This window comes from Setaria viridis, chromosome 5 (assembly GCF_005286985.2).
Source record: "Setaria viridis chromosome 5, Setaria_viridis_v4.0, whole genome shotgun sequence".
Taxonomy (NCBI): domain Eukaryota; kingdom Viridiplantae; phylum Streptophyta; class Magnoliopsida; order Poales; family Poaceae; genus Setaria; species Setaria viridis.
The window spans coordinates 6,492,884-6,505,887 of record NC_048267.2 but is presented as its reverse complement, the minus strand read 5'-3'; the positions used below and the strand labels follow the sequence as shown (position 1 = coordinate 6,505,887).

The 13,004-nt window shown below is 46.6% G+C and overlaps 2 protein-coding genes across 2 annotated transcripts; one reads left to right on the top strand and one right to left on the bottom strand.

Moving 5' to 3' along the window:
- Nucleotides 1–6,938: 6,938 nt before the first annotated feature.
- LOC117855944 (E3 ubiquitin-protein ligase SINA-like 10) lies at nt 6,939–7,955 on the bottom strand. The gene is made up of 2 exons (XM_072293896.1): nt 7,728–7,955; nt 6,939–7,604 (listed from the first exon to the last, which is right to left on the bottom strand). The coding sequence occupies exons 1-2, from the start codon at nt 7,953–7,955 to the stop codon at nt 6,939–6,941; spliced, it is 894 nt and encodes a 297-aa protein (XP_072149997.1).
- A 2,911-nt stretch (nt 7,956–10,866) lies between these two features.
- On the top strand, nt 10,867–12,997 carry LOC117856163 (uncharacterized). Its single transcript, XM_034738593.2, has one exon. It carries the CDS (start codon nt 11,339–11,341, stop codon nt 12,995–12,997), a length of 1,659 nt encoding a protein of 552 aa, XP_034594484.1. The 5' UTR covers nt 10,867–11,338.
- The last annotated feature ends 7 nt before the right edge of the window (nt 12,998–13,004 follow it).

The window sequence follows — 13,004 nt, the reverse complement described above, 5'->3', positions numbered from 1 at the left end:
GTGTTTCGCCTCTACTTCGTCCTTCCACTTAAAAGAACTTTACGGACCTTCATTGGTTTAGGTACTCGTGGCCCTTTTCCTTTTAGGAACATTCCTAAAGTAGGAAAGTTTAAGTAGGATAGACATACTAATTTTCAAGTAAAAAAATATATTTGTGGAATACCAAATGTTCCAGCAATTCAACAAAAGCTTTAATTAAGTTTTTTAACTCAATAAAAGGTTTAATTCAATATGCTTTAAGTTCCAATAGAGTTAGGGCTTGAACTGATGGCGGCAGTGGCAATGGTGCTAGCGCCTCAACAAAGACAGATAGCTTAGGTCCGATGACAGATAGCTTAGGTCCGATGACGGGGCCATATCAGCATCGTGGGGGCTGTCCCTTCTCCATAGTTTGGTGTAGCTTGAGGCTCCGTCTTCCACCACGCTAGGTGACGGCACATGCGCTAGAGGAGTAGAGGGGCAGATCGGGAGTGTTGTCCGGCAACCATTGCCGGCGTCTGAGTGTCACCGACCGACAGTGTGGATTGGTGGGGTTGTGAAGGAAAACGAAAGAATAAATTAGGATAGAATGTGATCGGAATGTGTCTCGTCGCACAATTCCTTTTCTCGGCAGGTTCCGTTCCAACAAAGCGAGCCATGCTGCCATGCATATGAACTACTGGGGGGGGGGGGGGGGGGGGGGGGCGTTCTAAAAATGCAATAAACAGGTAAGCCATGTGTAAATCTGCAATTTTAAAGATGATTCATGTGTAATTCTAGTTGGAGGCGGGTGAGAGACATTCTAAATTAAATATACCTGGGGTCTAAACCCTCAGATCCCACAACAACAGGAACAAGTACAATATAGCAGCCGGTACTATTAATCGAAGCCAAACGAATAGGAGAGTGCATAGTGTGTTGGAGAGAGAATGCATGTGGCCAAGCAGAACAACAAATGTGCTCTCTAGTTTATGCATACATGCAGCCATGCAGGCTATTGCTTTCTTTGGAAATTGCTCTTGTTCCTCACTAGAGATTGAGCCTGTTTTTCTCGCGTCCTCGAGAAGCGTTTTATTTTCCTTGAGCCTTTGTTCCTCACTGGCCTTTCAATTTCTATCTGAACTTTGATCATTTTGTACCCCTAATACAAATCACTGAGCTACTGTTTTATTGATTCACACTGAGTTCTGCGACAACACCCCGATTGTAAGCCGTACATCAAATTGATGTCGCGTAACCCTATCTTTCTTCTTCCTCTTACAGCTGCCCAGCCGATCGTATTAGACCGGTGCAAAACTCCACGGTTCTCAAGTCCTCCACTCGCAACTTGCCGCTTGCCAGGTGCCCGGGTTTCACCTCCGGCACCGGCAAACCATATTGCCAAGCATGAGGTTTTGGGCACCTGCCTCCGTCTTCTCCTTCCTCTCTCCGGTGGCTCATGGCGCTTCTTGTTGGTGTGAAGCCTCTAATCTCTCCTGCTCCGGCACCGTCCACTCCTATATCCTACCCGTCTGGCCGTCTCGCCGGCCATGCAGAAAACAACAAATTGGTGGTCCGGGGTACTACGTCAACCTCACTCTGATGACAACTGCAAAATGACAGGGAAGGCGACGAGTCAAGTACGAGTGAATCTTTTCTCTACTGGGACAGGTAGCTCGAAAGGCTTTGCAGGGAAGCTCGGAATCACTTGTGCTCTGCCGTGGGGAACAGCTTTTGGAGCTGCCATGGACTGTGCATAGCTCGTCAGCAACTGTGCCAGCTATGGACTGGCACAGTGGCGGAGCCAGAAATTTTGCTTCGGGGGAGGGGGGCCAGTCAAGCACGATCGACGTATTATTGTTACTATTAAATTATAATTTAGGATTTGAATATATACTTTTGTCAAATATTCACTCTTGTAACATATAGAATATCATCATCTGAGTAAACTAAAAAGAAAGATTGTTCCATTGCACAAAAATAAGTGGTACTATGGCAGGCTAAAATGTTGAGAAAAAAAACTATTCTTCATTTTAGATATAACATAAAGTCATGAACAAGTGTATCCCTTGTGAACTCTAGTGGAATATGCTTCTCTATGTGCAAGCCCCATCATTAACAAAGAAATAAAACGATTCGGATGTTGGCTCTGGCGCTTGGAGTCACGGAGTAATGCTGTGGCATGAGTGTAGACATTTTATGTGTATAGTTTATGATTAGGGATTTGAGAGAAAGGGTGGGAGGCAGATTTGGCAGAAACGTGTATCTGGACGTTGATGATGAGCTACGAAGGTGGGATCTCTCTAGTTAGTGATTGGTAGAAACACGAAGATTTATCTATTGATAGAGTTAAGGGCTCGGCTCCCCCGACTCTAAAAGGTTAGGTTACTACCAGCTTGCCTCTACCGAAATCCTAATTCCTTCCCGGCTGAGATACTAAAGGCACATTTCAAAGGATGAATTTGAAACTTATACTGTCTCATTCTCTCAAACGAACGCTTTCCTCAGATGAAGGAGATGTTGTTCCTCGGATTGAGCCATAATAACAATATTATCAATTTACACCTCCAATTTCGACCCACCGTACCCTGGAATATGCTATTCTGAGTCCTCTGGTATGTGGCTCCTGCATTGTTGAGACCGCATTACTCTCCACTTATAGGCACCAACATGACCAGGGCATCTAAATGTAGTCTTGTTAATATCTTCTTCGGCGATTGGCACCTGGTTAGCATCCAATCCAAGAGGCTCAATACAGAGTTACAAGCAGGAGAATCTACCAGTAGGTCAGTATCGGCATTGGATACTCATCCTTTGGAGTGGCAAGATTCAAGTTTCTAAAGTCAACACATAACCGCTGACTTGCCATTCTTTTTAATCACTGGTTTAATATTTTTATATCCCCGGATGTTCAACTTCAAGGCTAGGGCGGAGATGCTCCATTAGTAAAAGACCAATCTTCCCATACCAATCATCAATGAATCCATCCTCGGTTGAACTAGGACTTCGCTTCGCTATTGCCTCTCCTGCCTTGTGTAGTTATCTCTGGACTGCTCCAGTTCACCAGATCTTAGCCAAATCAGTAAAGTTAAATGCTAAGGATTGAGGGTGACCAGTGATCTTATGTGCATTCGGAAGAACCAACCTAGACTAACATATAAGGCCGAAGGGACATACTCCTTTCCAAATGATCTATGGGGTAGAAGCTATAATCCTCACTTTTTCCTAGCGTCTAGACACCACCTAACCTATTAGTAAATCGAGAAAGCATTTCATATCGTCTATAAGACTTATCTCCCACCATCGCTGGGCCACATATGTTCACGTAGCTACAAAATTTAGGCCCAGTAAGCAAAGTATATTAGCAAATATTTCAGAGGGGTAAAAAATTTGCCACTTCATTGAGGGGGGCCATGCCCCCCCCCCCCCCCCCCACGGACTGGCATAAAGGTACTCTACGAAGCAAGGCTTCAGCCTGATGGTACTGCACATGTATTCCCAAGCAAGACATGAGTGGCGCATTAGCAAACTGGCAGCATCATAACATCATTTTTTAAATAAACCATCATAACATCGTTGGAATCAAAATTCTTCACCATTAGGGAGCGTACAATGCAAAATCATCGCCGTTGCAAAATCAACGCCGAGAGGGAAACGAAACCAGCTCTGAACTCACTCGTGGGATGCCCGTGCGAGTGAAAGGAGAAGTGGGCATTGGCAGGACAGATAAAAGCCCTGCCATCTGCTGTACGCCTGTACCAGTTGTGAATAGTACAGGACAAGGGCATTTGACTTGAACACTGCATCTGCTGATCTGCATGGACCATGGTCCTTGGAGGCATGGCATGGAGTCTGAACTGCTGAAGCACACCATAACACAAAAATGCACTAGTGCTGAGATCTGCTGACCCGTCATCCGTTACGATTTACCACTTCTTCCAAATTACAGTGAGGTCAAATGAGACGAGGTTACTGTTTACGTTTTTTTCCCCTTGTTATGAAAATGCTTCAAATTTCACTTCCCTTTTCCTTTCTGCATTTCAGGGAGTACTGATGCACCGCGTGAACTTTGCAGGCAAGTTGCCGTTCCGTCGTGTTTTGCAGGAACGGTGACATTCTGAAATCTGACATGGACTTTTCCAAAAAGAAATCTGACATGGCAGGACGAGGGAGACGGGACGGAGCAGGTGTAGCAGCAACAGCGGGCGGACCAAAGTGATTGTTGACTTGACCAGTTGACCGCAGCATGAGGCACACTGGAACGCGCATTCCAAGACCTCCTTCACCCCCACTTCCAACTTTGGCACCATGCAAGAAAAAAATTTCCCGTCACATTAAATTTGCGGTACATGCATGAAGTACTAAATGTAGACGAAATTAAAAACTAATTGTATAGTTTTGTTGTACTTTGCGAGACGAACCTTTTGAGCCTAATTAGTCAATATTTGGACAATAATTCACAAATACAAACGAAATGCTACATTGTGCTACGGTGCTGTAACAGTAATTTGGCACCTCCAAACTTTGGCAAGCAGTGGCCTGTGGCTATAGTGCTAGCACATCTTGGGCAAATACCAAATAGGCAATCCCATGGTTTACAAGTTATTCAGACAAAGATGAGAAGGTTCTTCCATGTGAAAATGGCTGCACAGGGATTAGCTCTGTTTGGTTCCTGACCTCCTAACTGGCCTAGCCTGAGATGCTCGGCTAAGCTTTCGACGGCAAGCTTTTGGCGAGCTACGTCCACGCAAATAGCATTATAGCAGAAGAGACACCAAAGGCTCCGAATATTTGTTAGAAGCTTCTAAAATTCTTATCACATCGAATATTTAGATACTAATTAGGAGTATTAAATATAGACTAATTACAAAACCAATTGTACATATGGAGACTAAACGGCGAGACGAATCTATTAAGCCTAATTAGTCCATGATTTGACATGTGATGCTACTATAAATATGTGCTAATGATGGATTAATTAGGCTTAATAGATTCGTCTCGGGAATTAGCCTCCATCTGTGTGATTAGTTTTATAATTAGCTCATATTTGGTCCTCCTAATTAGCCTCCGAATATTCGATGTGATATAAATTTTAGTCCGGACTAAATATCAAACGCTCCTAAAAGCTACCAAATTTTGCCTCGGTTCAGTCAGCAACCGAACAAGAACCAAAGTGTTCGCGTTGCGAATCGACACGGCTGGAACGGCAGCACTTAAAATATCATGTATAGGGAGCACATGTTGATCCGTTTTGTTTAGGTCAACACGTTGCATTTCAGGTCTTTTCTAACAATCATGTGTACACAATTTCTATAAAAGATCAACAAAACTTTGCAGATGAAAAGTGAAACATCAAGCCATAAGAACTTGCATACATTTTCCGTAACAACAGATACAAAACAAGAACTATTAGTAGCTAGGATTCATGTTTCAGACTTTAGAAGTTCAACGATTGGCTAGAACTTTCTAAAGTTCAGAGTTAGTAGGAAGGCTTTGTTTCGGAGTTCAGAAGTTACTATCTCTCTATCCATTCTAAAAAGTTTGGGCGAAAGCATTCAAATTATACTTAACAATTTTTCTGCATTAGATTGCAACTTGAAGTTGGTAAAATGTAACACAATAGCAGCGATTCAGCAGCACCATATGTGTTGCATTATTATTTTCATGCAGCAGCCAGGAGATCAGAACATGAAATTATCTGACAACCCATCTGCATATACATGGAAAAGATTAGATTGTAATTAACAGAAACTAAGTAGAGGTCAAGGAATATAGCTAGTAAGGTGTTTCCATCAGCACAGCTCTGCGCAAGATTATAAAGTTCTAGCGGAATTTTAATTGTGCGATCAAACATACCCCTTTTTTGGCAACATCTATGCATGATACATTCTAGTAGACTTCGGGGGTGTTTGGTTCCATGGACTAAAGTCTGGTTCGTGTCACATTGAATATTCGAATACTAATTATGAGAACTAAACATGAGCTAATTATAAAACTAATTACACAGATGGAGACTAATTCACGAGACGAATCTATTAAACCTAATTAATCTATCATTAGCAAATGGTTACTGTAGCATCACATTGTCAAATCATGGACTAATTAGGCTTCATAGATTCGTCTCACAAATTAATCTCCATCTGTGCAATTGGTTTTGTAATTAGTCTATGGTTAATGCTTCTAATTAGTACCTAAACATTCGATGTGACATGAATTTTAGGAGAACCAAACACCAGAAGTAGCACACTAGCACATTGTTGGCAAACAGTGTCTGTTCTAACATAATTTATCTGGTGATAGCTGGATATTTTCAGCATCAAGCATGCAGCGTATGTTCCAGCAGTATATATGTGACTACAGGTGCGTAGTTGAGCAAGATTTATAGCTCACAATCACTATCAATTAGAATGCTGAGCACTAAGTTTAGAATCAAACCTAGTAGTTTCAGATGTCATGCATAGTACAACTGGTAACCTAGCACGCGCTTTTCAATTTTTTTTCCATTAAATGCAAGATAAAAAGATTATCCATCCTATCATGCAATAGTTAGATGACGCACGATCTACAAGCTCGTACCTTCCTTTGCCATGGTGATCACGAGTTAGAGGACACTAGTCATCATAATTTTTCTCCCATACATAAAACTACCAACAAACTACAACAAAAAAAACAGAGCTATAACAGAGTCCATGCCGTTCTTCTAGGCATGGCCATGCACAGAACAACTGATCGGAATTCTAGCATTCCTAACTACAACGACCTTACGTAAACCACTGATGATTTTAGAACTGATCTAATTACACACAGTGACACAAACTGGACTAGTCACTAGTCAGAGCTACCTAACGACAACCGCCATGCCAACCATCTGGCATGGGCAAAAGAACCGAGTTCAGCATCGACCTCTCCCAACCAAAACGACGACATCCTTGATCTCCCATTCCATCGTTTATCGGATGATGAAGCTTGGTTCGTGGCGTTCATTTCGTCGCCTTTTCAATCCTGAGGCGGAGGTGCATCTCCATGGATTCCCCGTGCAGCATGCTGCGCGGCACGGACAGTGGCGCAGCATACGTCGCGGCGTCGCCGGGCACGGAGCTGATGCTCGGCACATCCGCCTCCACCATGGCGAACTCCACCCGTCCGGTCGCCGGACTCGGGTTCCCGATCGCCCACATCTTGCAGAAGTACTCCGGCCCCGCCGCGGCGGCCGCGCTCACGCACGCCACCCCGGCGCCGTGCCGCGCGCCGCCGTGCGCGCCAACGGAGACGAGGAACACGCGCCCGTCGTCTTCCTCCGCGTAGAGCAGGCGCCGCGGCTGCGACTCCGGCAGCCGGAGGTCGTACGGATGGCTGTAGCGGACCTTCTCCACGGGCCAGGCGTGCGCGTCCCTGAGGTGGTCGCGGAGCATCGGCGGCGAGCCGGCGAAGGCGCAGCCAGGCTCCGCGCAGGCGAACGGCGCCCAGGGGCACTCGCGCTTGTGTTCACTGGCGTCGTGGTAGGCGACGTAAGCCCTGCAGCCGCAGACGTCGTAGGTACAGGGGACTCTGAGGCTGCCGACGACGTCTTCCAAGGGTTTGTTGCGGCTGTAGGCGCCGTCCTGGAAACACGAGTAGCACTTGCTCTTGGGGAGCACCGGATCAGGTCATGGCAGGCGCTGCAAGCCAGGTGCCCGGCCTCGCACTGCGCGGATTGAGCGCAACCTTGCCGATGAGAACGCAGGAATAAGCATTGGATCTTGCGAGTAATGGCGGCCGGTGAAGCGTACCTGGAACTGGGAGATGGGAGGCTTGAAGGTGACGGCGCAGAGGGAGCAGTGAAGCAAGGCCTTGTCGACATTCACCACGACCTCCACTCTCGGGGCGGCGACTTCCACGGCCACAGTTGCGGCGCCGCCGCCGCTCGACTGCCCTTCCTCCTGCACTTCTTGCTTCACTTCAACACCGGGTGACTCCAGCCTCGCCTTCTTGCCGTTCGGCTGCTGGAGCTTCTCCATTGGAGAGAGCTGCTCTTGAGCTAGAGTGCAGGCTGAGGGGTAAAAATAGGATTTTGGGTGTATGTAGACGTGGGTGGATAAACACCTATCCAGTGAAAATGATTGGTGGAGTAGGAGGTAGCATCAAAAGGGCAGCGATCCCATAGGTCCTGTTTGGTTCACTGCTTGTTATTAGCACCCGTCACATCAAATATTTAGATACTAATTAGGAGTATTAAACGTAGATTATTTACAAAACCCATTATATAAGTGGAGGCTAAACGGCAAGACGAATCTATTAAGCCTAATTAGTCCATGATTTGACAGTGTGTTGCTACAGTAAATATTTGCTAATGATGGATTAATTAGGCTTAATAGATTCGTCTCGCCGTTTAGCCTCCATCTATGTAATGGGTTTTGTAAATAGTCTACGTTTAATACTCCTAATTAGTATCTAAACATTCGATGTGACACGTGCTAAAAATAAGCAAAGGAAACTAAACGCCTCCGAAAACTAGAAATCCTTTATCAAGTACTGACAGGCAAAAGAAACAAACTGCTAGAGAGAATGGATGAAATGGGAATATATGTCAAACACTCAAACGCTAGGAATCTTTTCAGATTTCGTTGAGCCGTGCAGTGCAACTAAACGCTACTAGAAGCTGTGGGGCTGTGGGAGGGAGAAGAGGAATCTGACCTAGAAGAAAACTCAACAAGAAGAGGCCAAATCTCTTTATTTCAAAAAAAAAAAAGAGAGGCCAAATCTCAACAAGAACAGATGTGCTTCAATACTCGAGAGGTGATTCTTTTGGTATCAGTGCTTAGGTCCACCGTAAGTATCTGGGAGGAAAATATCAATAATGATGATGGTGGGAACATCGGTTGGAATCTGAAGATATTTGCGCTCAGCTCGGTCTTTGCTACTCTCTTCTGATCTCCATTGGAGACTCACTCCGATTTGGTGGTTATCTCAGCACACCATGACCTTGCTTACCGCTCTACAATATTTGGAATCACCTGATGCTCCTTGGGTCCTTTTCTCACTGTGCATGAGGACGGGAGAAATTCAAATGATTATCCAGTCAGATCTGTTTGCGGAGAGGGTCCACCCTATTCACTTCCTGGCCTGAATTTGATGTTGTGCTGTGTTGCAACAATCAATTCGCTGTGTTTCTGTGTTTCAGATATGTGCACAGTATTGTCCTGATCAAGTTGTTTCGAGTTTCTACCCATCGTACAGCTTGATGACTGAGATTTGTAAACGTGTGGAGTACAGGGAATCAATTGTGGTCATCATTTACGATTTACGGCATGTCTCTTTTCTTCGTTAAACACTAGGTCATGGGTAACCATACTTTGCAAGTTTACTCCTGAAATCTGTAATACATGTTACCTTCGTTGAATATCATTGTTGTATGTGCAATATACTGTTCTCTTTGTTCCTCTCTGTTTCTATTTCAGTTCTATTATACATTTATGCATTGTCCTGTTTCATGCTGCATGAACTACCAAATACATTCTGTGATTTCGTTTCGAAGTATAAATTAATGATTCAGCTTCACCAATGCTTATCTTTTTCAAATTTATCAAATTCCATGGGTCCAAAGAATTAAGTACGTTATGAGCATCTTTGTGAATCCACAATACTGGTTGCATTGTAAATTTGCTTTGAAACTGATCCTACTAAAGTAGGCTATGAATAATTTTAGTATGATGTTGGAGTTGCGTTAAAGGAACTGGTATTGCAGTTATGTCCTTTATGGAGTAAAGGAAATTGATTGGAAGATTGGATGAGAGAACACTTTCATATGAAATGCTGCATATATCTTATCTTGGGCTGTTCAGATGTGCCAAGGATTTGTAATTGCATTATATCATAGGTATGGCTATGTTTAAGCAAATTCCATCACACTCAGTATTGAAAATACTACTCCCTCCGTTCCAAATTATAAGTTATTCCAACTTTCTTGGAGAGTCAAACATTTTTATGTTTGACTAAAATTATAGAGAAAATCACAAAAGTTTATAGCACCGAATAGATATACTATGAAAATATATTTAATGAAGAAACTAATGGTACCTATTTGATATCACGAATGTTAGCACTTTATTGTAAATTTGTTCAAACTTGAGATGCTTTGACTCTCCAAAAAAGTTGGAATGACTTATAATTTGGAACGGAGGGAGTACCTTTGAAGGACTAGAGAAAATTCCTTTGCAGTTCCTTTTTCTTTTGTGGAGGTATGATAAATGTCATGCATAATATATGGTTGCAGACCCATGATTTATGCACTGTACTGTATTATTCCCCTTTTTGACCTAAGTTGTCATCATAATCGGCGCAGTACTTCAGCTGTTCCCTGACACTCTCCAGTCTATGCTTTGCTGTGATTATTTTAGATCTAAGCGGCATAGCGATTGGGGAGGAGAGGACATGAAGAACTTATGCTGGGACTTGTGTGGAATCGGGCATTGCTCGATCTTTTTTAATTATTGAACTTATGCTGGGACTTGTGTGGAATCGGGCATTGGTCGATCTTTTTTTTTTATTATTGTTGGCCTGATCGGTTATCAAGACATGGGAATTATGAACAGTTGGATGCTTGAGAGATTAGATCGTTGAACTGAGCTAGTCACTCTTACGCTTACCATTTGATATGATTTTCATGATACTATCAATTTTTTTTTAAAAAAAGTCTAGCAGGAATTCTGCCTATGATATAATGATATTTTTCCTCAAACTTTCGGGCATTTAAGAAATGCCTTGAACGGAACTACAGAAGGGTGGTGCACTTGGATGAACTGAAAACTATACATTCTGGTGTTTGAATTCATACAGTGATTTGTGCGCCCCTGAGCATCTTCCATATTGGCAGAAAAATATGAGCATTCAGAATTTCAGATTTAGGCTCCCATGTTACACAGGTAAGGACAGTAGGCTCAACTTATTCCATTTACTTAACACGTTCTGTTCGCTTCGCTGAAAAGCCATGGCTGAGAGTAGCGGATTCCATACCATCGAGTGACGCGCCTGCGCATGTCTTGTGGGTTTCGAGATTCATTCATAGAATGTAGGATCACTGGCATCTGCGTGTGTCTGATATTTGTTTCATCTCTGCTCCTACTCCGTAGCATCTTTCATACCGTAGAGCGACGAGCCTGTATGTCTGGTGGGCCTTTTCAGTCTAAATTATAAATCAAGTTAAACCAACTTCATCTAGTTTATATGTCCGATTGCTCCTCTGTTGACCGGCTGCTGATCCTGGTCTGTTTATATGACCGAGTAGGACACCCCTCTCACAAACACGGCAGATTTCCCTTCCTATTCCTATGCATATCGGATGGAGGCTTGGAGCAAGTCGTAGCAATCTCATCTTGGTAAACACCAACAGGAGGAGGGGCACATGGAGCGCAGAGGCGACGTGAGCCGCAAGCGTCCGAGCACGGGCGATGAGGAACAGATCGCGCGCCCGTCAAGCAAGTGCCGCGGCGGCATCTACGTCCCTCCGTACCGGGCCATCGCTGAAGACGACGACGCCGGCGAGTTTGGCAGCGCCGAATACCAGCGCCACAGCTGGAATGCGCTGAGGAAGAGCATCACCGGCCTCGTCAACAAGGCCACCGCTGCCAACGTCCGGCACGTGGCGCCGGAGCTGCTTGCCGAGAACCTGGTGCGCGGGCGCGGCCTCCTCTGCCGCGCCCTCCTCAGGTCCCAGGCGGCCTGCCCGGACTTCACGGACGTCTTCGCCGCGCTCGCGGCGGTCGTGAACGCCAGGCTCCCCTGCGTCGGCCGGCTGCTCCTCGTCCGCCTCGTGCTCCGCGTCAGGCGGGCCCACGCCAGCGGCATCAGGCACCAGCTGGCGGCCGCGGCCGCGTTCGTGGCGCACCTGGTGAACCAGGGCGTGGCGCACGACCTGCTGGCGCTCGAGCTCCTCGCGCTGCTTCTCGACCGGCCGACGGACGGCACCGTGGAGGTCGCCGTGGGCTTCGCCAGGGAGTGCGGCGCCGCGCTCGGCGAGTCGTGCCCGCGAGGGCTCGACGCCGTGTTCGACAACCTGCGCGGCATCCTACACGACGGCGACATCGACAAACGCGTCCAGTTCATGATCGAGGATCTCTTTGCCATCCGGAAAGCGCGGTTCCGGGGTCACCCTCCTGTCCGGGCAGAGCTGGATCTCATCGAGGCAGACGACCAGGTGACTCATCAGGTGGAGCTCTCCTCGTCGCTCGAGCATGGTGATGAGCTCGATCCGGAGGTCCATCTTGACGTGTTTGAGCCCAGCCCTTCCTTCGCGCAAGACGAGGCAGCGTACGAGGACCTCAAGAGAACCATACTCGGATCAGCCGGAGACGAAAATCTGGATCAGGATCAGGATCAGGATCAGGATCAGTGCAGCGACGACGACGACGAAGCATCAGGTGACGAGTCCGCCGAAACCGAGCTGACCATCCGCGATGACACCGACACCGATCTAATCAACCTCCGGCGGACCATATACCTCACACTCATGTCGAGCGTCGGGTCCGAGGAAGCCGGGCACAAGCTCTTGTCCGTCGTGCGACCCGGCCAGGAGCTGGAGCTCTGCACCGTGCTCGTCGAGTGCTGCAAGAAGGAGAAGTCGTACACGAGCTACTACGGCCGCCTCGCCCAGCGGCTGTGCGCCATCGACCGCGCGTACCAGGCCGGCTTCGAGGCCTGCTTCGCCGGGCAATACTCGGCAGCGCACCGCATGGCGACCGACGAGCTGCGCGCCTCCGCCAGGCTCTACGCGCACCTGCTGGCGGCCGACGCGCTTCCGTGGCACGCCATCCTTGGGCGCGTCAGGGTCACGGAGGACGACACCACGTCGTCGTCACGCATCTTCATCAAGATGCTGTTCCAGGACCTCGCGGAGCAGCTCGGGATACGGGCGCTTAGCAACAAGGTGAACGGCGAGGACACCGCGGTGCGAGACGCCCTCTTCCCCAGAGACTGCGCCAAGAACACGCGCTTTGCCATTAATTTCTTCACCGCAATCGGCCTGGGAGGGGTCACCGAAGCCGCCAAGAAGCTCATTGTGTAGTGGTCTA